Genomic DNA, 24,336 nt, shown 5'->3' with positions numbered 1-24,336 from the left:
CATGAAGAGGTGGCACTTGGAATGAGGTAAAAGACACACAGGCTTTACAAGACGCTGGGAGCGAGAGATGGAAAAGCTGAACCAAGAGGCGGGGGCCCTGTGGGGGCGCTCGCTCCCTTCCTGGCCTTGGGACTCCACTGGAGGCTACTGCAGAGGCCACCGAAGGACGGAGCAGGCGACACCCATCCCGTGGGGAGACATCCCCTGGCCGGCTGGAGCTCTCTAGAGCCCGAGGGTCCTGCCGCAGAACCGAGTCTGGCTCCTTGGCTGCCTCCACCCCTGCCCCCGCTGAGGGCTGTGGTCCTGGGGTTGACCAGTGTTCTCTTGGGAACTCCGGCTGGGGTGCTCGGGGCCAGGGCTGTCCAAAGAACTCCATGGCTCCTGGCAAGGATTTGGGCAACCCGGAAACTCGAGGCCCACAAGGATGGCCTGGAATGGGGAGAAAGTCGGGGTCCTGGCTCCTTTGCTGAAAACTAGGAGGAGCACTGTGAGCAGATCAAGGAGGCCAAGGAAGCAGGGTATGAGGTGTGCGGATGTGTAGTGGGCTCTGGATGACGGCTGCTGTCTGAGCTGAGTCACCACATTATACAGACCCTGAACTCGGGGGCAGCGAGGCGTCAGTCATCTGGGTGACAGCAGCTTCGTGGAAGAGGTGACACATGGAATGAGTTAAAAAAACACGCAGGCTGGCCCTCCCTGGTGGCACAGCGGGTTAAAGCACTGCACTGAGAAACTAAAGCCACTTCCGCATGAGTTCAATCCCCGCCTGCCCCGGAGGTGACCATATGGCGTGGCAGACCTCTCCTGACCCGCCCGCTGCTCCCCTCAGCAGTGTACTTCGTAGATCTGCCTGTTCTGCTTCCCGCTCTGTCTCTGGTGAATCCTCTCGCCCTCCGCATCTCTGGCCTGTACCCCAGTTCTGTACGAATAAATAAATAAATCTTAAAAAAAAAAAAACACGCAGGCTTGGGCCCTTCCTGGTGGCGCAGTGGGTTAAAACACAGTGCTAAGAAGCTAAAGCCGCTTCAGCACGAGTGCGATCCCCACCCCGGAGGTGACCCACATGGCGCGGCAGACCTCTCCTGACCCGCCCGCTGCTCCCCTCAGCAGTGTACATCTTCAGCCGGTCTGTTCTGCTCCCCACTCTGTCTCTGGTGAGCCCTCTCACTGCCCCTGCACCTCTGGCCTATACCCCAGTTCTGTACAGCATTTTGTAGACACAGCCTTCATGTTAGGGGCACTGAGGCCAGGTCACCAGGGACTTCTCTCCAGAAGCCACAGTCCCCTTTGGCAAGAGGGCATCTCAGCCGCCTCTGAGGGAGGCGGGGCCGGAGAAGGGGCTGGCACAGTGACACGCAGAGGACAGAGTGGCTGGAAGCCGCGTGGTGGTGGCGTGCACATGGTCTCTGGCCACGATTAAGCCTTTATGGTCACTCGCTTGTGAGTGTTGCATGAGGAGGGCGTGCTGACCACAGCCCAGCCCATAAACTGTTTATGGTGTCTCATCTCTCCTTGAGGCTGAGCTTTTTTATTTACTGCCCTGCTAGCAGAGAGCAGGCACTGTGGGAAGTGGGAGCTCCCCTGCCAGACTCTGTGACTCCTGCAGGTGCCCATGGGGAAGGCATCGTCTCCCCACTGCCCTGCCTCTGCCCCCAGCCTCATTTCCTCACTTGCAAAATGGAGGTGTTGGACCCAGTAACTGCTGAAGCCTGACTCGGCGTACCAAGTCAAATATTTTAGGCATAATAACCATTTACTCCTGATTTTTTAATGCAAACTCCAGCCTTCCCCGACTACCCTACTTAAGATTGCAAGCCGTGGGCCCTCCCTGGTGGCGCAGCGGGTTAAGCACAGCACTAAGAAGCTAAAGCCACTTCTGCACAAGCTCAATTCCCAGCCGGGTTGCTGACCCACATGGCGCGGCAGACCTCTCCTGACCCGCCCGCTGCTCCCCTCAGCAGTGTACTTCTGCCTGTCTGCTCCACTCTGTCTCTGATGAATCACCTCACTGCCCCTGCACCTCTGGCCTGTACTCCAGGACACAAATAAATAAACCTGTAATAAATAAATAAATGAAAAGATTGCAAGCCGCTCTCAACTCTCGTCCTCAGTCCCTCTTTGCCCTGAGGATCTTTTATAGCTGATCCATTTCCCCGCTAGAATGGAACCTCCCTGTGGGCAGGGGTTTGTGCCTGTTGGCTGCTCTGCCTGGCGCATCACTGTATGCACGATCCAGAGCCTGGGAGATGGCGGAAGCAGAATGATGTCATCGAGTGGATAAATAAGTGGATGTGATTTCCCTGCACCATCGTTATCAAGAGTTTGGCCTGTCCAGCAAGGAAGACGCTTGCTGGACACTTGCAGCTGCCCTGCTGCCCCTCCCTGCCCTGTGACACCTGCTGTGCCTCCTCCCCCACCCTCCTGTGGACTCGGGTGGGTTCTTCAAACCTTCACCTCTGCCAGTAGCTGGCAGAAGGCCAGGCGGCTGGCTCTCAAGCTCTGGGGTCACAGAACCCCTAAGCCACTCGTGGGGAGGAAGAGGGCCTCCGGCAAAGACTCCCAGCCCACGAGAGCAGCTCTGGAAGTGCAGACATCAGCACTGCGCAGCGAGGGAGTGGGGAGTGTGGGCACTCGGGAGTGAGGGCTGTGCATGAGTGAGTGTGCCTCGCGTGTCCTCTTCCGTCTGCTCTCCACAGGGACCTGGCACTACCTTCTGGGCTTGGCCCTGCTGAGCAGGGCACAAAATACCACGTGCCCTTGTTTTGGCTCTGGAGACTCAGATGTGGGGATGGAGATGTTCCCACACTGAACGGTGGCCAAGGAGCCCCAGTCGCAGCCCCGCCTTCTCAGTTAATTAAACATTCAGCCCGTGTGCCCAGAGACGCTTTTATGTTACATTATTTTTCAGCTACAGGGGGCCCTAAAGATACCAAATCTAGGTTGGATCTATGTGCCCTCCTCTTAGCATCCTGCCAAGGATGCTCTCCGGATGCCCAGAGATGAGCACTCTGCAGACTGGCTCTCTCCTGCCAGTCAGTGCACCGAGCCTGGGAGACCAGGGAGCATCCTCACTCTCTCCCCTGCAACGCCCCCCACCCCACCTGGCTAGGCCACCGCAGGCCCGCTTGGGCAACGTTTCACATGGCGCCACTTGCAGCCACCTTTTGGGGCTCACAGAGGAGAGGCGGGAGGGAACATCTGTGTCCCTGTAACTGCCGGTCTGCGTGCTGTATGTGCGCATGGGCAAGCATTGACAGGTTAATGCACGCATACTGGTGTGCAGTTAGTGTGCACCAATGTGTACGAGCAGATACACATGCCTATGCACACAGGTCTTTGTGTGGGTGTGTGCACGCTTGGTGTGTCCTGCTCTTAGCTCAGTGTGTGAAACATTCATCTGAAGACAAGCAGCCCCAGAGGAGTGGGGTGGAGGCAGCTGATGTTTTTCCAGCTCATGGAGCAGCAGGTACATTTTCCCCCTACTCCAAACATTTGGCCCTCAAAGAAGTGGGGGTTGTTGGCACTAACAATTGGTCTCCTTCTTCTAGAGCCTTCTCCCACCCCGACTTTACCCTTTCTATCTCCCTGAGGTCTCTGCTCTGCTCCTATGGTTGGGTGCGTGTCCCCAAGGTCAGTGGAGCAGGTCTTAGGGTGACGCCTGGGTCTGTCCCTTCCCGACAGTCAGACCCCTTTTCACGGCCAGGCACCTCCTCCACTCTCCTCCTCGAGTAGCTCTTGGAACAGCACATCAGCTAATCAAGCAGTGTGCTCATAATCAGCTCTGATGGGCTCTTCTGCGAAAGTGCATTTTAATGAGGGGGGGAGGGGGCCATGGAGGGTGGATTTGAAGGGCCTGCACGTTTGCACTGACAGGGCCCCAGCCTGAGCCCCTCAACCAAGTGCTATTTCTTGGCCTATAGAGAAAACAGGTGGCTGAGGGCATGGAGGTGGTATATGCACACGTGTCTATACCCTGTACCTACACACATGCCTGCTTCAAGAATAGACACCACGCTCGGGCTGTGTACCAGGGGCACCCATCTCCAGTGCCAGCTCTATGCCCGCCAGGATAGCAGGTGTGTACACACACACACACACACCCTTCCCTCTCCCCAGGCTGGGACAGTCGCCCCTACAATCACAACAGACCCAGCGAGTCACTGAGACGGAATGCATCAGATTCAATTCATTAGGACTGATCGCTCCCTGAATGGGGCTGAATAATTGATGAGCAGAAGCAGCTCTCAGGATGTTCTGCGCACTCTGAGGCTCACTGGAGCCCTGTTATTATTTTTTTTTCCAAGTCAACACATCCGGCCAAATGCTCGCTGGTGCGGGTGGGCGAAGGGAGTAGAGCAAAGGTTAGATGTTTTAATACGTGATTTTACACTGTAAACTCTTGGTCCACTGCCTGTCATGGAAATGGATACTAGAGGCTGGGCCGGGGGCGGGGGGGGGCGGGGAGCAGGCAGGCTGTGCTGTGCGTGACGTTCATCACGCTGGAGACGTGGCCTGGGGTTGAGGCTCCTGCTGCACAAGGCCCCAGGTCTGGGCAGAGGCACAGGGCCGAGAAGGGCTCGTGGCCCTCAGTCTGGCCGGGAAGCCATAATGGGGAGGCAGGGGGCAGAGGCTAGGGGTCCCCTCCCTCTTCCTCAGGCCTGAGATGACCCTGGACTGCTCCATTTCTCAGGGCTCAAAGCGAGGCTCCCAGTAAGTGCCGGCAGCCCAGAGAACCGTCTCAGTCTCAGTTTGAGAAACACTGTCTGGCGCTGTGACAGGTGCGAGGAGCACCAGGCCGCATGTGACACGGCCCCATGTGCCAGCGAAGGCAATCCAGGACAGGGTGCACAGGGGACCTGCTGGCCCGCCCTCCTCTGCCCTGTTTGGCCTTTCCAGCTGCCCCCGGACGTTTCCACCCATGTGCCATCACTATGCACTTAAAAGGGGCCGAAGCCAAACGCAGCATCTGTCTCCCCCAGCTTTTCCTTCTCCCAGGTCTCCATTCTCCCTGCTCCCAGTCTTGGCACAAAAGGAAACTGGGAGTTTGGGACCTGCGGAGGCTCTCACCTTGTGCTGGGCCCCTCCTGGATCTGCTGGTGCCCTCCCCCAACATGGCGACAGCCGTCATTTACTCAGACATTCACTCATTTGCTCTCATCCCTCCCTCCTTCCCTCCCTCCCTCCATTCATCCATCCCTCCATCCCTCCCTGCATCCATTCATTGTTTCATCCCGCAGAAGTTTGCTGGAGGCCACCATGTCCCAGGGTCTGTATTAAGTGCCCTGCAAACAGCACGATCCACCCAGGGGAGTGAGGTCCTGAGAGGAGGTGTTTAAGCCCCAGGCAGCACCAGAGGCAGAAGGTCGTTGCTGGTCCTGTAACAGCAGCCTGAGCCTGTCAGCCTGCACTGCAGGAGGGGCCAGGGCACCAGGCTTCTGGCCCCTCATCTCTGCTTATTTGGCTCTGGTGGGAACCCACCCACCCCATGCAAACCCCATGCTGAGCTGAGCTCAGGGACAGTCCATCTCTGACCTGGACCTGCCCGGAGGGTGAGCTGACGCCTCCTGGTGTGTTACCTGCTCCTCATGCCCTGGGTCAGTGTGGCCTTGCCCCAAAGTTCTCATGGGGAAGCTGGATGCAGGGGTCCTCATGGCCTTCTTGTGGGCTCCCCAACCCCACTATTTTCCTCTCTGTCCCCTTCCTCCCAAAGACCAGCTTGGGGCCCTCTCCTCCTTGGGCTTCCACTCAGAATGGCTCAGTGGCTGGCTGGACAGGAGCCCGCGAGCCTGGGGACCACGGGTCCTGCTCGGGGGAGGCCTACCTTTGACAGCCACGTGGACGCTCTGGCTGATGGAGAGCTGGGGCTGGATGAGGACGCTGCACAGGTACTCCCCCTCGTCCATGCCCTTCTGCACGTCGGTCAGCTTGAGCGTCCCGTTCTCGAATACCACCTGGCGGTGGTTGTCGGGCAGCAGCAGGGCATCCTTGTACCACTTGATGGAGTAGTAGGGGTAGCCGATGACCCTGCAGTTGATCAGGGTGTCCCGCCCGGCGACTGCGGTGATGTTCCTCATTGCCCGGATGCTGGGGGGGCCTGGAGAGGGGCCGGGGTAGGGGGAGGAGAGAAGGGACAAACGGTGCTGTGAGTCAGGGCGGCCAGGAGCTGCCCTGCGGTGCTGACCTCGGTATCTCGGCCTCTGAAACTATGGGGGTGGGACGGACATTCACCAGTGGGGGCAGGAGTCCTTCACTACAAAGCAGGGGCCAGACTGTGGTATCTGGGGTCTCGGCAGGACTTGCCGTTATTATCTTCAAATAATTGCAAACATGTTCCGGTCTTGCCTGGGGCAAGAGTCCGTTGCCCCGATGGGATGGGGTAAATGAACCGAACAGAAGCGGCTAGGACTTGGGAGGGCGAGGCTTCAGGGATGAGTCTAAGATTTGAAGGTTAAAATGGAAACGGGGAGGTTGCATTTTCATTTGACTTGTACCAAGAGGATTGTATAGGCATTCACTGATGAAAGGACAACAGGAAGGTCTACTAGAAGAGGTGGTGATTTCCTCTCAACAGGTAAATGAGTACAGCGGGCCTCTAAGGGCGTTAAGCGGGGGGCTCTGAGCGCTCGGGCTGGGGAGGGGAGTGGCCTCAGCTGGAACAGCTGGGCTGGTGGCGGGGCGAGAGCCAGAGAGGGGCTCAGGGGCCACCATGCAGGGACGGTGTTGACCAGGACAAGAAGCACTGGGGTCCAGCCTCCCCATTTGGTAGCTGAGGGCTGGCCAGGGTCTTTCTGTAATCCTGCCTCCTCCCAACTCAGAGGAGAGGGCAGACAGTTGCAAAGGGGCGGCTGCCTTTCTTGCATGGAGCTGTGGACCTGGCCAGGTGTATGCAGCATGGAGCTCCCCACTCCCTTCAGCTCCCCTGGTCCTCCTCTGCCCATGGGTCAAGGGTCATTAGCAGGGCCAGCTGAGGGCAGTCTGACCCCACAGGGCTGCGAGGAGCTTCAGAGGACACTGTTCTCACCACAGTGCATGGAGGACTGAGACACAAGATGGTCATCAGGCGGACTCCTTCCGCCGTTTCAGGGGTGCTGCCTGTGGGTGCCCCCTCCCAGCCTGGGCCACTCCTGATGGCTCGGGTTTTGGTGGGGAAGAGGAGGTGGTGGACCCGGGGAAGATGAAGCCTGGCACTCCGGCTGCTGACACCAACTGGAGCATCTGGGGGTGGCTCAGAGGGGGACACTAGCAACGAGCTTTGGTGGACACTGCTGTCAAAGGTCAAGCCTGCCTCCACCGCCCCTTCCTGTCTGTGTCTTTGAGTGGCCTGGTGGACGGAGCAGGGCGGTGCTTAGTTAGTGTACCTGAGCCAGGGAGATTTGATGGGGAGGGCTGGGGTGACACAGGACAGGGCAGACTGCAGGAGAGAAGCGGGGAGGCGGGCGTGGGAATGCTGGTGGGTGAGCTGCGCTGCACACTCTCACACACACGTGCATACACACTGATGGAGGATGGGGCTGTGGAGGGCAGGGAAAGGAGGGAGGAAGAGAGACCTCTACTAAAATCAAAATGACAATTAATAAGCACTAATCACCACAGAATGATGGCAACCACAGAGATGGCAAAGGAACTCAAAAGCCTATTCTGATATTTAAATGTAGACAGGCACCTCTTACGTTTATTCGCGCCTGATATTCAGCACTGCCCACCGAGTTCCGCGCTGAGCACCGGTACACGCCCCCGTCGCGGATCTGGGGGCCCGTGACGTTCATGTGGCTGACGGTGGTGCCGTCGGACATGGTGTACTGGCTGGTGCGGTGGCTCCCGTCCCGCACGATGGGCTCGTCGTCCAGGGCCCAGGTGACGGTGGGGGGCGGGGCGCCCTTGGCCGCACACATCAGTGAGAACTGCTCCCCGGGGTTGACCACCTTCTCGCTGAAGGATGAAACGATGCGGGGCGTGCCGTCTGCAGGGAGCGAGGGGCGGTCAGGTGGCCGAGTCACAGAGGCCCTGCCCACCCCAGGCCAACCCACCCGACGGCGGGCAGCGAGGCAATGGCCAGGAGAACAATCGAGGACCCTTTGTGGGTACCCACAAAACCCCGGGGGGCACTTGGCACTGTCTACGAGGGAAGCCTTCCAGCTTCTGCTGGCTGGGTCATTGGGTACGTCGGGGAAGCTCTCTGGGTGAGCCCCTCCCTCAGCTGTGCAGGGTGGAGATAATGGGGACAGTGATTACTCCTCTTCGCACAGATGCATGAGGTGAAATAAGTGGGTGCTTTACAGACGCTGAGAACGGTGCTTTGTAGGCGCTTAATGTTCGCACCTCTAGACTTTCCTTTCCTGCCTCTCACGGCCCCTTTTAAACATGGAGACACAAAGGTTCTCGCGGGCGGGAACAAGACTGCATCAGGCCGGAACTGCCGAGTCTGGTTCCAGCTCACATTCCAGCAGGAGAGGTCCTGTTAGCAAAAAGCCTGACATTTGAGGCTTAAAATGCAAGCTGCGTGGGGGCCATGGCGGCAGTGGGTTCTGTGGCTGACTGGATAACCTCGAAGGGACAGTGAACCCCCTGCGCCCCTGCCTCACATGGGATGTGGGGATGTGATAGTTAACCTTGGCCACCCTCCTGCACTGGACCGGCCATGAAGTACTCACAAAGAAAAAAAAAATGAAGCAAACTGAGAAAGCAAGGCAAATGTAACAGCAACTTCGATCCCACCTACATTTCACACCTAAATGCTGATGTTTCAGTGTCTTTGTTGACACAGAGGGGGAAAATGCTCAGAAACAATAGGATTGAAGAGTTTTGTTGGTAACAGTGGTGCAGGAACTCCTCATTTTGAGGGGAAGGATAGGGTCTCCGCTAACCCCAGCGGCATTTTGTGCAAAGAAGAAAAAGGCACCCCCTCTCAGAGGCCACAGCTGGTGCCAAGGGTCAGACTGGTCGGAGTACGAGCTGGGTTTCCACCCCTTCTGCCCCCTTAGCGGGCAACCTGCAGTGAGCGACCTGAACAACCATACACAGAGCTGCTGGGTGCCGAACCCCAAGTCTGAGGTAAGAAACAGGGTCTGCTGTAAAGAGGCCCTCACTAGGACCCTTCTGAAAGTGAAGTTCTAGAAATTTCAGAGAGCAGCAGTAATGCGGTATGATGGGTAAGAGCCCCAAGTTCAGATCCCAGCTCTGTCCCTTGGGTGACCTTGGGGAAGTGACTGATGCTTCCCTTCGGTCAACTGCGACATAGGTGGCATTAAGCAGAAAGGGGATCTCTGCACGGGGCTCTCGGGCTGGGTGAACAAGCGAGTGTATCTGCTCGGGGCAGTAAGTGTGGCAGCAGTGAGACCGTCCATCTTGGCAGCTGGGGAGGGCCGGGACCTGGTGGGGCCCGAGGGGCCGCCCCCCCCCCGCGCCCTGGCTCACCCTCCAGCATAATGATGGCAAAGTCCTGGGCGGTCTGGGTCTTGCGGGTGGCGAAGCACTGGTAGGCCCCCGAGTGGCTCTTCTGGGCTGAGGTGATGAGCAGGGTCTCGTTGCTGAGCCCGCGGATGGAGGTGGCCTCGTTGGGCAGCACCAGCTCTGTGTTGCGGTACCAGCGGATGGTGAACTCCGGGGAGCCCATGAGGGCACAGGACAGGATGACCGTGCTGCCGATGCCGGTCTTCAGCTTCTTTGGTGTCAGGGTCACGTGAAGGGGGTCTGCGGCGGGGGAGGGGAGGAGGAGAGAGAGAGACCGGCTGACGGTAGGTGACAAAGGGTCGTGAGAGACGGGAGCTGGGTGCTGCTCCCAGGCTTTGTGGGGAGGGGGGTAGGGTCTGGCTAGCGTCTGTCCTCACCTCTTGTTCTGACAGCCAGTGTGGCTGCTTCAAAACAGACCTTATTTGCCCGCTACCCCACCCCCCTTGACCCTTTCTTGTCTCACAAATCTCAGTTTATGAGTGTCCACTAGTTTTCATAGGTGTTTTGCTTTATCAAATCGTCCGCTATGTCAAGTTCCAATATTTGTCCTTGCCCTTCCAGCGTGCTTTACTAGACAGAATTCACTCTAGCTCCTTCCATTTTGCTATAAATAGCAGCATGCCATCTTTCCTTCTGGCTGGCCAGTATCCCGCTGAGTGGACAGGCTACGTCTTCTTGGCCCAGAGCTCTGTCCGTGGCACATACGTTGCGTCTGAGTCTTAGCTACTGTAAGTTATGTTGCGATCAGCTGTACAGAGGCCTGTGCTTCTTGATGTGTGTGTATGGCCAGGAAGGGCTGCAAAGCTCCCTTCAGACAGCAGCTGGACTGGCTCATCACAGTCCTTGTCACCCACCACCCACCTGGCAGCCAGAGGGGAACCCTTGGCTCAGTCACCTCTCCCACACCTGTAGAGAGGGCCAATGACTACTTTCCACTGCCCTCTTTTCCTCTCTGCTCTTCACCTCTGCTGCCCTGGGCTGGACCTGAGAATAACCCTCCCTGCTACCTCCTCCTGCACCCCACCGCTTGCCATACTGCAGCCAGCTGCTGTCCTGCTCAGAACTTCTGCGGTGCTCAACAGCCCAGACTGGCCTTCAAGGATGAGGCCTGTAGAGTTTTCAGAGCAACCACCAGCCTGTGGCCTCTCACCCCGGGCTGCTCTGGCCCTAGGGCCTCTCCCTAGAGTTTTCTTTGTCCTCTTTGCCTAATTTCTAGTCAGGCCCCACACTGAGCTCCAGTGCCACCACTTCCAGGAAGCCTTCCTGGATGCCACTCCTCCCAGGCTGGGGGAAGGATCCCCCTTTCTGGGTCTCTCTGTATAACCAACATCACCTAAACACCAGGGGGGAGTCTTCCACCTTTGTACATCTCTGCCTGAGTCATGTTTATTATCTGCCTGGCTGGAGCCCCAATCCGGTCTCTCTTCTCTGAGTTACATGGACTTGGGGTGCTATCCATGAAGCTGTGACCTGCAGCAGCCTGGGAGCCTTTCTGAAGCAGCCTGCAGGAGATGGGGACTTGGGGGTCTATCTGGGGGGTGTTTTCTTCTGACCCTCTGCTCTCCCTCAGGCCCCCAGAGCTTCTGCTCGCTGCCCAGGCAATGTGAGTGCACCGTGAGGGGAGCAGCCTCCTGTTCCTCCCAGTCACCACGGTTCTGCAGCCAGCTGCACTCTCCTCGCTGCTCCTGCACAGGCTGGGGGGTAGGGTGGGGAGAGGGGTGTGGAAAGCACTGCTTTCCTTGACAAGAACCTGGCAGGCAGGGGCTGTCAGAGAGGATGCAAGACAGAGGAAAGCCAGTCGCTTCCCCTTGAACCTGACTGCAGCCACGTCCGATGTGGGGGAGGTGCGGATGGGGCAGTGACAGTGTCCACAGCTCCAGGGCTCTTCGCCTATCTGCACCAGTACGTGAATGTGAGCACGCCAGGGTAGAGGACTTGTGCATCTGTGTTTATGCACAGCCAACGCATGCGTGAGCATGTGTGCAAGTACCTGCTTGCCCACTGAGGCAGGAGTCTCAGACCCCACAGCGAGTCTGCTAACTCCCTAAGGACTTGGGGGTATGCTGCCCTCTCCCCTGTCCCCTCTGGGTATGTACACACATCTATGAGTGCTAGCATGTGTGCTGATGTGTGCGAGTGTGTATAGTGGGAGCCTGGGGAGTGTGCAGGTTAGTATCAGGCCAACTAATTTTGGACCATGCTTAGGGCAAGGAGCAGCGTACCTGTGTCGGCCCTTCTATCTGGCTGCCTGCAATCTAGGGCTCCTTTGTGCAAGGCAGTGGGGCTTTCAGGGCTTTAAGCTGAGTGTCTGGGTCACGTACTGTCCCTCCCAGGATCTTTCTGCTCTTCCAGTGGCTCTGCAAGGGGAGGTCCACATCCCACGCACACACACACACGCCCTTCACTGTATTAGCACTCAGTGGTGGGGAGGGGATTAGGTTCATACTAGGCCCAGAAGGCCAGCCTAACCCTGGGTGGGTGCTCTGTGGTTTTTTGAGGTCTGGCTGAACCTCCTTGGTCCACCTTTATAGCAGATGGAGACTTTCTGAGAATGGGGGCAGCACACTGTCCAGGTCACATGACCTGGGCGCAACATTGGGGCCTTGGGCTCTTGTTGCTCCCAGGAAAGGGACTCCTTGAACGGTCATCAAATTCCAGTCCCACCCCTGGAAATACCTCCCCTGCAGCCTAGCAAGCAGGGAGCTCAGAGAGGTAGCTAGGCTCTGAAGCTGGAGCCAGAGGGCTTCTTCATGTTTCAGAGAGAGAAAGTGAGGCTGGGTCACATGAAGGAAGGGCAGGGTGGGATGGGGGTGAAGGAGGCCCCTAAACCCTGAAAAGCCTCCTCCAGGGCTGTTCGCTGGCATCAGCCCTGCTACCTCTATGGCTCTGCCCAGCCCAGGGCTCAGCAACAGGGCTCTGCTGAAGATTCCTGCCCTCTGGCGGGGCTCCCTGGACCAAGCGGCTCTGGGATGGGCAGAGGAGGAAGGCCCAGAGTTGAGACGTAGTGGAAGGCCTGGAAAGGGTGACTTGCTTACGCCTAGCGTCTGATCTGATCCATCAGCACATCATTATTGCAAACTATCCCAAACGTCATCAACTTGGGGTGCTTGTCCTCACTTAAGGTTTCACATCACATTGTTTCCTTAAGTACAAACACTGCCTTCTCCCACTGAGCAAGAAGCCTGAGCGCTCATCACCCTCCTCCCTATCCCACTTTACAGAACTGACAGGGAAGGTGATGATCGTGACCACCATCCTAGAATGTGCCCAAAGTCAGTTACTCTCTTCGATTTCAAACCCAGCACTCCCCGGGGTGAGACCAACCCAGGGGGCCTGCCAGAGGCAGACAGAGCACCCCTATGCCTCTCCCCAGTACAGCATGGGGCTCTCTGCGGTGCCTGGGCTGGAAGAGGGGCTCCCCCGGCTCACCGATCACTGTGAGGGTGCCTGTGGCCTCTGCCGAGCCGAAGGTGTTGGTGACCTCACAAATGTAGGTGCCGCTGTCCTCGGTCCGCAGGTCGCTAATGGTCAGCCCCGTGACGCGCTTGGTCCAGCGGCTGTCAGCCGGGAGGGGCCGGCCGTCCTTGAGCCAGCGGATGGCAGGAATGGGGTAACCAGAGGCAGTGCAGGGCAGCTCCACGGTGTGGCCGGTCCACACTTCCTGGGAGTGGAAGCCGTCCAGGATGGTGGGGATCGACTCGGCAGGGTCTGGAAGGCAGGGAGGTCAGTGGCCACCACCAGTCCTGGGTGGGTGAAGTGGGAGTGGGGGACGGAAGGCAAACGCCCACCACCCCACAACGGGAACCTGCTGCCCAGGGGTGCCCAGACAGCAATACCCAGTGTGAGGCACACTTGCTATGCCTCCTGAAGCCCAGATTCTGATCCAAACTTTCCTACAGAGGTCAGGTGGGGGACTTAGGAAGCACGATTGGGGGCCGGGTGGGTATGGCCGGCAGACTGGGTTAGAATGACAGATGGGAAAGAAACAGCCAAGGCACAGAGGGGGGAGGGGCATGAAAGCTCTTTCCACACGGACTGACCCAGGCGTGTGGCCCAGATTCAGGATCAGGGATCCCCCGTGAGACGAGAACCAGCCACTTGGGTTTGCAGTTTTTGGTAGACTGGGGGTGCCCTCGAGGATGGGGGCACCACCTGCCTGCCTCATGCCCTCCCAGCTGGGCAGACTCACAGATGGCCAATGCCTCTTCATGGAAGCCCAGCAGGACTGGGAAGTTCAGGCTTCGAAGCCACTCTGGAGACGATTCTGCTCTGTTTGCTCAGGTCCAGGGGAACTGGAGGCCGAGGACCTCAGCCTCCTGAGGGGCTTCTGTGCGCGGTGCCCACGCCACTTCCGAGCCATCTTAGTCTGGCTCCCACCCTAAAGGCCTCTTTGGGCTTTCTGCCCATTGGGGAGCTCCTCCTGCCATAAAGCTCCCCCAGACTGCAACCCACACTCCAGAACGCCAAGGCTTCTGATGATTCTTCCCCACCCCAGGTCCCTGGGTTCACCTGCCTACATTGCCCCCCGCCCTGTCCTCCATATCACCTCAGCACCACCTGCCCCCCGCATGCTGGGTCATTGCATCCTTGGCAAGGCCAACTTCTGTTCATCTGTACAAACCAGTGTAAAGGCCACCCCTTCTCATTGGACTTCCAAAGAACTTTCTTTGTCTTTCATTTTAATTTTAAAAGATTTATTATTTATTTATGTGCACAAGAACTGGGGTCTTACAAGGCCAGAGATGTGGCGGGGTGGGGGGGGTTTAGAGGGGAGTGAGAGGCTTCACCAGAGACGGAGTGGGGAGCCGAACAGGCAGATTGATGATGTACACTGCTGAGGGGAGCAGTAGGCAGGTCAGGAGAGGTCTGCTGCGCCATGTGGGTCAGCTCCCTGGTGGAGGATGGAACACACGCAGCTGTAGCTAGCTTCGTAGTGCTGAGCTTTAACCCATTGCACCACCAGGAGGGGGCCCACAACCTTTTCTTTTAAAAGAAAAATAGTCTAACGTACCATGTACACACTTTGGAAAATATGAGGTGTTGTCTAGTGAAAGGGGAAGTCTTGGGCCCTCCTTGGTGGTGCAACTGGTTAAGACGCAGCACTATGAAGTGATCCGCAGCCATTGCAGCACAAGTTCAATATCCAGTCAGGGAGCTGCCCCACAGGGTGTGGCAGACCTCTCCTGACCCACCTGCTGCTCCCCTCAGCAGTGTATTTTAATGGATCTGCCTGTCCTGCTCCCTACTCTATCTCTGGTGAATCATCTCACCCCTACATCTCTGGCCTGTACCCTAGTTCTTGTATACATAAATAAGTAAATCCTTTAAAAAAAAGAGAGTCTTCCCTCATTCCTGCCCTAACACCCCACTTTCCTCCCCAGAGGCTACAACCTTCCCACTTTCCAACAGTGTCAGGCCGTGCAACCATGATCCCGGCAGTCAGGCCTGTACCAGGCACAGAACTGGGCTCATGGTTGTGGAGCACCTGCAGGGGGACGAGAGGGGTCCTGGGGTCTGAGTGGACCGGTGGCTCTGTTATCCCACATGGCGGGGCTGAAGAGTGTCCTGGATTAGGGGCCTGGGAGGGTATAAACAGATGAGGACCCCGAGACCACAGGGGTGTAGGGACCTAGCCAACATCACACTGCAGAGTCAAGCTCAGAAACCAGGTGGCCCCCCACCCTTGCTGAGATGGAATGATCTACTATGGAATTTGCTCAGCTCCCCTCAGCATTGTACTTCGTCAGTCTGCCTGTTCTGCTCCCCACTCTGTCTCTAATGAACCGCTCACTGCCCCTGCACCTCTGGCTTGTACCTTAGTTCTGTATGCATAAAATAAATAAATCTTTTTTTTAAAAAAAGTAGTGAGAGTGGCTGGTGCCCTCCGGGTCCTCCTTGCTGATGGGAAGTGTCCTCGTTCTCAGCTCAGCATCCTGAGAGAGGGGTTAAGCTAGGAACTGTCCTCTCCGGGGAAAGGCATTTCTAGCAGGCGCCCAGACCGGGTATCAGGAGACCAGATACCCGGGTGCTCAGAAATGACGTGACTGTGGGTATGTCTCGTGATCTCTGGGGGCTGTGTCTGCTTCTGCAGGGTGGAAGGTGATGACAGTGTCCAGGGCTCAGATGGCATTGTAGGCAGCCATGGTGAGATGTAAGTCACAGAGCCCGGAGGATGCTAAATCACTATGCAGATGTGCCGGGCAATTACTATGTGGGGCCCGCCGCCCTGCCAGCTTCTGTGGTCTCCCCCCTCCCCCATGTACCCCCTCGCCCCCCTCCGCAACCCTGTGGGAATGGTTGGGATAAACAAACCCGGTGCCAGGCAAGAATTACTCAATGTGACACTTAATTGATGCAAAATACACAAATTCCGTGGCACACCGCAGAATTTACAAGCAGAGGGGCCGACAGGGCGGTGGAGGAAGGGGCGGGGGGAGGGAATTAATCACCGAGTCTCAGGCGTGAAATTAAATTCTGAGGGAAAGAAACCTCTTTCATTACTCCAGAGCAGAAGTAAAATGCTGTGGCGTGTACTGGCGACAGCCCGGGGGGATCGGTGCTGCCAGGCCGGTGCAGGGCTGGGGAAGACAGATGGCCAGCCCAGAAGCCTCCGGGGGCGTGCTGGGGCCCGGCCAGACTGGGAGTCAGGGGGCCCCGGGGAGACTGCTGGGAGCTCCCACAGCTGGCTCAACATAGCTGCCCTGGAAAGGAGGGCACCCCAGAACAGGGCTTGGGCACCTGGCCTACAACTCGGAAGACTGGGGAGCCTTGGTCTCCTCCTTCAGCTTCTCTGGTCCCTGGTTTCCTCGAATGCACAAGAATGTGTGTCAGCAGCTTGGGCTGTTCTTACAGTCGGCCTGATTCCGAAGCCCTTTTGCTAATACACCTTCTTCCTATCCCTCCCACCACCCTGCCTCATTTACTTGATCAGATTCTTTGTGGAGACACAAGAACCCACAGACATGGCTGCTCCCTTCACCACCCACAGTGCCCTGCTCATGGATCATCCTCACCCACCCTTGCCTTCAGGCCCAGGGAGAGGGTGGGGTGGCCATCCTTTGGGGGTGTGCCAGACTCAGACCTCTCAGCCACCGGACACCTTGGTCTGGGGGGGGGGTGACCCCGCGTTGCTAGGATACCCCAACTGCATCTCCCTACCCCAGATTCCAGCTGCCGACCCAGAGCTTCTGGCCAGGGAGGGGTAACACACCAGTCACATCACCAGCCCCAAAGCCCAAGAGGCTTTGACCTTTCAGCTGAACCCCACGTCCAGCTTCTCTTGGGAGCGTGCCCCTCAAACGCACGGCCAGTCGGGGAGTGGACGCAGTGCTGGGGGGCCCGTGCCCTGAGTGCTGAGGCTGGAGCTCCCTGACACCACTCCCCGTCTGCAGCCTCACTTGTGTCAGTTGCATTTTTGCGGAGACAAGCAGCTTGCATATTGCCTTGCCACATCGCATCACGTCACATCGGGAGCTGTGACACGCCACGGTCCCTGCCCTTGGCTCCCTCCGTTCCCTTCCCTTCTGCTGCTCCTGCTTCAGAGCGTTCAATCTCTAGTCGTCCTCGCTCTTTGTCTCTCTGCTGTTCTTGGCTGCCTTCCTCTCTATCCTTCTCTGTTTTTCCAGCTGTGGGGGAATGAAGACCAGGAGCAGAAGGGTTAGTGTTGCCCCCCGCATTTAAAGCGTGCCAAAGTTGGGAGAGATGGACTTAGTAGGATGAAGGGGTTAAACAGTGGAGCAAGAGGAAGGAGCTGGCCTGCAGGAGGGGGGATTTCTGTGTGTCAGGCATCATGTCTTTGCGTGTTGTATGAGAAGCATGTAAATGAGATGTAAATGAGATGCAAAGCACCAGACAAATAAGTCCCTATAATTTGGAAGGGAATCACTCGGACACATTTGGGAACTGGGCTGCAGATTCCAAAGTCAAGCTATCAAGATGAGGCCGCAGAATGCAGCCCCCTCTCCTGCCACACAGGAGGATGGCAGTTTTCCTTGGTGATGATTAATTCCCTAAATATTTACTTAGCACATACTATGTGCCAGGCACAGGGCCAGGGGCTGGAGGCACAAGGAGCAGAGAGCCTGATCCTTGTCCTCTTGGCTCCTCCTGCTCTCCTGGTCTCGAATACATCAGGCAACGAGTGGGGTCTGGGCTGAGTCACCCGCTGGTCAGGGTCACCCTCACCAAACCACAGCATGCTAGAGGCAGACAGAACCAGAGGTCACCTTGTTTGGCCCCTTTCCAGAGGCGCAGAGGGGTTACATGGCTTGCTGGGTCTAGTCCCCAAGCCAGATGTTCAGAGTATCAGCCCATCCTCTTCCCCAAAGCTTCTATCCCACCTCCTCGAGAGCAGAGATTTTCAAATTGCAGGTCACAGACTGTTAGGAAGTTGTGAAATCCATTTGTTGAGTTGCCACCAGCATTTAGATAAATTGAAACGGGATAGAATAGAATAGAAAATATTGGCGTGCACTGATGTGCATGTAGTAGGAAACACCAGCGTGCGTTGCATAGGTTATGATAAAAACGTCTGTCTGTGAATTTCTGTCAAAGGGGCTTGAAAAGCATGGTTCCAGAAAGCTCTGGAGAGCTGCTGATCATGCCCAGGCATAAGCATGGGTGCAGGGCGAGGCAAGGCCGTCAACAGGCCTCTTCCACAGTGTGGGCTTGGCTGCAGCTGGATACAAGGGGCCAGGATTCCCCCGTGAATTCTCACTCTGCCTCCCACTGGCCAGACTGTTAGGGCAATGCCAGACTTCTCTCTAAGCTTTGGCTTTCTCACCTGTGAAGACCAGAGATTCCTGCACCCCTCATGTGGTGCCGAGTGAACAATAAATGTGGGGAACCCCTGGGCCTCGTGAGGATTCAATCAATACCAGTATGAACTTCCACCCCGTTTAAGAAGCTATCACCATTCCTGAATAAGAATCTTTTCTTTAATTCAAAAATAGTTTTGTTTAGAATTATACTCTGCTTTCTTTCAAAAGCTAAGAGGTGGGCTACAACAAGAGATACACATACGCTCATAAAGAGATAGAACAGAATCCTAGGAAATACTGAGAGACACGAGGAAATACAAAACCTGCCCTGATGGGATGGAATCGAATTCAGACTCATCTAACCTCAGCTAATCATCACGATGTTTGAACATCAGATTTTCTCTATGACTCAACCATCTCAGGGTCAGACGCTTAAGAACTCATCTTGGGAGTCATCCTAGGAAGCCTCACGGGGCAAGGCCGCCCCCCAGCTCCAGGAGCTGAGCTGTGATTCTTCGGAGCCTCCCCAGCCCCACCAGCCTGGTGCCACAAGCTCAGTCCCAGGGGGGGACTGGTGCCTCCCCCCACGCCCTCTTGCTTACCTGTCACAGAGAGGCGCGCCCCATTGCTCTGCCGGGTCTCCCCGCTGTATTTGTGCTTGGTGATGCAGCGGTAGGTGGAGAGGGCATCCTCCGTCTGCACGTCGGAGATGTACAGCCCTCCATGGTGAGTGATAAAAAACCTGTTTTCTGGAAACACAAGCGGGACACAGTCTGTGAGTCCCCTGCTGGGCACGTGCATGGAGCCGCTCCGGCCCCGGCCGGCCTTCTCCTGGCCAGGACAGTTGTCCAGGGAGAGGGGCCGGGGAAGTAAAGGGCTACAGTGGGTACATCTCAAATGGATGAGGTTTCCTACATATATAAACAATCAGAAATCGCAGTCATTTTTTCTTTAAGGGTAGCTGTTACAGGGCTTACAGAAAGGCATTGACCTTCAAAGGCAAACGGAAATCTGTGTCCAATTCCAGATTTGCACCCCACCCCTGTTAGCTGTGCGATCTTGAGGAAGTTACTTAACTGCTCTGAATCTTAGCTGTGCACAAGGTGCAAACAATACTTCATGAGTAGATGTAACGATTATAATAATAGTAGATAGAGTATGTGCCCCCTTAGTGAGTATTAGTCCTCACTTTTCCTACTCTGCAAACATTGGTAAAGCTCTTTCACGTTAGTGCTTGCTTGTTCTTGCAACCGTTTGAGGGTCACTGCGATTTTACAGACAAGGAAGCAGACTCAGGTGAAGTGGGCCTGGGTCACACAGCCAGTAAATGGACCCAAACTCAGGCCTACCAGCCCCCAAATCCCCCTCTGTACGTGAGTAAAGCACAAGCCAAAATCCTTTCATCTCAATTTTAACCACCATTCACCCAGCAAGCAATTACTGAGGTAAGCTATACTAGTAGTGGGCACAGGAGATGCCCAGATGCCCATATGCAGCAGTAACTGCACAAACAGATCTTGAATAACCTTTTTTTTTTTTTGCAGGGGAAGAGTCGGCCTCTGGGCTTTGCTTTCCTGCCCCCTCCACTGCCCCCTGCTCTCAGATTTGGCTGGGGAGCAGGCAGTACAGGCAGTAGGGTACCCATTTTTGCTGCTTATGTCTTAAGACTCCATTCAGAGGAGTGTTGGACAAGGATTATCCTGTCCAAGGTCTAAGGCCTACACTTGAGGTAGTCAGGGTTGGTTTGAAAATGGGAGAATGACTAAATGCACCAGAACAGATGAGTGGATCAAGAAAACATGTTATATTTATGTATAATAGATACTACTCAGCGATCAAAAATAAACTCATGCTATTTGCAGTAGCAGGGATGTTGGGAGGGATTATCCTAAGCAAAGTGTTAGAAGGACAAAGAGTCAGAAGGACAAATAGTGAATGTTCTCACTGATAGGTGCAGTAAAGAGAATCCAAAAGAACAAAGACAAACTTTAATCCTGGTCCTTGAAAACTGGTCATAGATCTGAGGTATCCAGAAGAGAGGGGAAGGGAAGAAAATGGGGTGGGGGAGAAGAGAACACAAAGGACTATGGGTGCTTTACCTGTGGGAAAACAATGGTGACCATACCTAAGGGGAGAAATCCTATATTATGTAAAAAGGGAAGATCATGGTGTTGCTGCTTTATTTACAGTAGGAAAGACATGGAATCAACCCAAATGCCAAAACGTAGATGACTGGATTAAAAAGATGTGGTACATATATACAATGGAATATTACTCAGCAATCAAAAAGATAAACTCATGTCTTTTGCATGGATGGAGCTGGAAGGGATCATGCTTATTGAAATTAGCCAGAAAGAAAAAGAAAAATACTGGATGGTTTCACTCATAGCATAAAGGACCAGGGGAGAAAATAATAATAATCAACAACTATATACCAGAGACATTTTATGGGGAATGGGATAAAAAATGGTGGTGGTTGGGGTTGGGGGGAAGTGCATGGGACTGTGGTAATGGCATACGGGTGACTTGGTAATGGGAAGCCCACAGGGATTACAATTGATATGGAAAAAGGCACAAAATGATGTAAAACTAATTATAATTAAAAAAAAAAAGGGGGGGGGGGGGGAAAACATGGACTGGAGAGGCAGGGAGGGGCTTGCACTTGCTCTGTAATACTGAAGCTCATGCCAGTGACCTCTCTCCCAACACTTGGCCAGAGTTGGGCTCCAACAATTATCCTCATCTGACTGGGGGCAGGGCTCAGACCCCCAGCCTCACACTGCTGGGGCATTCGGGGGGCCAGAAGAGGAGGCTGGGAAGCAAGTATGTTCCCTTTCTCCCGCTTAGACACCTGTCTCCCTGGGCCCCACTCTGGGACTTCACGTGGCTTCCTGCTCAGCAGCATCCTGTTGGGATCCCCCTAAATGAGAACACTGTAGCCTGCCAGTCCCCAGGAACCTGGATCTTGTGGCTTCCTGTGCCCCAAACTCTCAGACCACAGCATGTAGCTTCCTCAATGCTGTGGAATAAAGGCGCCAGGCCAGCTGCCAGCACAAAGTCAGAGAGGGCCCGGAGGAAGCGCAGAGAAGCCTGGCTCCCCCACCAGACTCCGAAGCCCCGTTTTGTCTCCATATTGTGACATCCCAAAGTCAAATGCGGAAGCTCTCCCGTAATTTACTATGTAATTGGGCCTGGAATGCAGAACCACTGCAGGGTGTTGCTGCCAATCAGAAGTAGCTGGGTGGGAGGTGCTGGCGGTGGGATGAGGAAAAACAGGAAAGACCCTAAATCATGATCCTAGCCATCCACAGGTGCTCCTGCCGGGGCAGCCAGGACCCTTGACCCCGCAGTTCCCAGCACCCCAGGATGGAGCTGCGCTTGGCCTTCCTGGAATTTTCAGCTGGGAAGGGGTGCTGTGGCGATGGCAGTGGGGACCTGGGGTTTCTATAGCAACAAGCAGCTGCTGCATCTGATGTTTCACATCCTTCATTGTCCTCATTTCCCCCCTCCCTTCCCCCCTTCTTGTGCATATTTAATTGCAGTAACATTTCCAGACACAGTGTATCACTCCTCCTGAAACAAAGGCAGGCCGCAGCCAGGGGGATGCACGGGGCGGGAAGGGGAAGGCGAAATCAGGGGTATTATGTTAATCCCCTCTGGGGGGGACTGGTGCAACACCAGTTCTGCATGTTTGATGAGAATCGGATGATGGGCCCTGCTGGGGACGGAGGCGTGAGAGCCTGTGGCGGCGCGGCGAGCTGTGGAGTGAGGGGAAGAGGCGGCTGGGGTGGGGGGCTCACCATCGGGCTGCCGAGGCTGGGTCCAGCGGGTCCCCTGTGGTGTGGCAGTTCAGACTCTGCACCCCAAGTGGGCCAGTGGTCCTTGGAATGGGCAGAGGCGCAGTGACTCTGTGTCCTGCCTCCTCCTCCTTGGGGTGTGACGGGTCTGGCTGGAGGAAGGATGGATGGCAGCCCCCACCCACCTGGCAGGCGATAGGGCTTGGACCATTAGTCCACATCTACGTTCTCCTAACGCTCTGTGCCAAATGACAGCGCCTGTCACAGAGAAAGGCCACTGGAAATGTGTATCTGGGGACTCCCATAACTGGGAGGCTAGAGGGGGCTGATGACATTCAGAGGTCAGGGGTGCTAGGCATTTTGAATAACACTTAACTATTCCACCTCAAATGCCAACAGTGTCCTCAGGTTTAGAGCAGAGTCTCACTCTCCCTGGGGCGCTAAGTCAAGGGCCTGGAGCTGTGTTTAAAGGTGAAGCTGCCATTGGTGCTTGTTGGTCACACCACTCAGAAGCTGCCGTGTCATCTTGGACATGCCCGTGGCAGGGACATGCTGTGTGGAGTTAATGAAACTGTTCCTTCCTTTTATCATTACTGACCAATACTCCAGTCAGCCTCTCCATCCATTTATTTATTTATTTTTCCTGGGGGCCAGGAGCAGACCTCTCCAGTTTTTTCTTTTAAAGCTAAGTATTTATTGAGCACCTATTACATGGTAGGCCAACAGGGATTTCTTTACATGGTCTCATTTCATCCCCATAACCCTTTGGAAGGGACGCCATTTCTAGTAACCAAGCCCAGAGAGGTCAGATAGCCCCTCTGACGAAACACAGCCAGTAGGCGACAGAGCTTGGGCCCTTAGTCCATCTACGTTCTTCTAAATCTCTGTGCTGAGCCGATTCCCCTAGATGACAGCGTCTCTTTCAGAGAAAGGGCGTGTGGTTAGTCAGCCTCCACTAGGCTTCTTCTGGCAGTGGGGTTTCACGACCTCATGAAGGAGTGTGCTCACCTGCTCAGTTCAATTTGGCTCAACTCATCAAGTCTTTTTGGAGCATCCCCAGGTCCCGGACTGGGTTCTGGAGAGAAGTCTGGGACTTGGTCTTTGCTCCCTGGGATCCTTAGTTAGAACTAAATGTCTTTTCACCATGAAAAGTATGGCTGCAGTACTGGGGGGCTGGTGAAGGGTGGGGAGTGGGCTTGATGGAAGCCACCAGTGAGAAGAAGATAAAGAGGGGCCAAGTTACCTGGTGTCATCGGGTGAGACCAGGACTGGAACTTATGACTGCCACTGATAATGGGGTGCATACTAGGTGAAATAGTCTACTCGCCACATGCATGTCCACCCAGAGCTTGTGAATGTGCCCTTAGCGGAAATAAGATCACTGCAAATCAAGGTAAGTTGAGGTCGTAGTGGAGTAGGATGGGCCCTAAGTCCAGCCAGACTGATGTCCCTATAAGGAGAGAGACATTTGGCCAGACACACCTGGGGAAAATGCCAGGCGGAGACTGAGCAGAGAACTGTCAAGGGTAACAGGAGACCCCAGACACAACCAGAAGCGAAGAAGGGATGAAGGGGCACCCACCGGGAGCCCGTCACTAGCAGACCCTGCCTGCACCTGGATTTTGGACTTCTGGCCCCAGAATGGCAACATAATCCATCTCCAGCCACAAGCCACTCAGTCTGGGAAAGGAACAGAGAGTGGCCTCTGGGAAGTCCAGCCTTGCCCCTGGACTTCAGTTCTCCCATCTTAAACAGAGGAAGGAGCGGGTTAGCTGCTAATTCAATTAGCTATGATTGTACATTAGAATTATTTAAGGAACTTTTAAAGTGGGGGTGTGGCCTGGAAATCGGTATTTTCAAAGGGCCTTGGAACGGAGAACCACTGGATTAGATAACTTGTCTGGCAACTGACGTGTCTATGATCACTCCAAGCTCATCTGAGTCCTTCAGGAAAATGGAGGTAATAAATAAAGGCTTACGCCGCAGGGCTGCTGGGAAAATGGATGTCCCCTGCACACGGGGTGCTCAGGCAGCGTCTGTGCAAGTTGTCCCAGCTTGGGGAAGATGAAGGGCTGGGGCTGTGGAGCGCCCAGCCCCTCCCTGGGGCCCAGCCTACTGAAAATTCTCCGGCTTCCTCCCTGGGAGCTTGGAAATACAGAAGCCCTCCACGCTGAGTGAGCCACAGCTTCTCTTGTCTTCTAAGAGGTCAGGGAACTGGCCTTTGGGGATTCCCTGCTGTGGCAGGGGCCACAGTGATTGGTGGACACCTTCGGGCTTCTGGTCAACCCCCGAGGGCTGGCTGGGGAGGAGCTACCTTCTGCAAAGGTGGA

The 24,336-nt window shown here is 55.5% G+C and overlaps 1 protein-coding gene across 1 annotated transcript in view; it reads right to left on the bottom strand.

Moving 5' to 3' along the window:
* DSCAML1 (Down syndrome cell adhesion molecule like 1) overlaps window positions 1-24,336 on the bottom strand; it is a 299,027-nt gene that overhangs the window by 68,174 nt on the left and 206,517 nt on the right. Inside the window, exons 4-8 of the mRNA XM_004689218.2 lie at window positions 18,812-18,958; window positions 12,880-13,158; window positions 9,415-9,690; window positions 7,664-7,960; window positions 5,822-6,094 (exon numbers count right to left, since the gene is read on the bottom strand). Of these exons, the coding sequence (XP_004689275.1) occupies window positions 5,822-6,094; window positions 7,664-7,960; window positions 9,415-9,690; window positions 12,880-13,158; window positions 18,812-18,958 (1,272 nt within the window). The remainder of the gene's footprint in view (window positions 1-5,821; window positions 6,095-7,663; window positions 7,961-9,414; window positions 9,691-12,879; window positions 13,159-18,811; window positions 18,959-24,336) is intronic.

This window comes from Condylura cristata, unplaced genomic scaffold, assembly GCF_000260355.1.
Source record: "Condylura cristata isolate star-nosed mole 26May11 unplaced genomic scaffold, ConCri1.0 scaffold00025, whole genome shotgun sequence".
Lineage (NCBI taxonomy): Eukaryota > Metazoa > Chordata > Mammalia > Eulipotyphla > Talpidae > Condylura > Condylura cristata.
The sequence above is the reverse complement of the archived record's forward strand: the minus strand, read 5'-3'. Positions and strand labels throughout refer to the sequence as shown.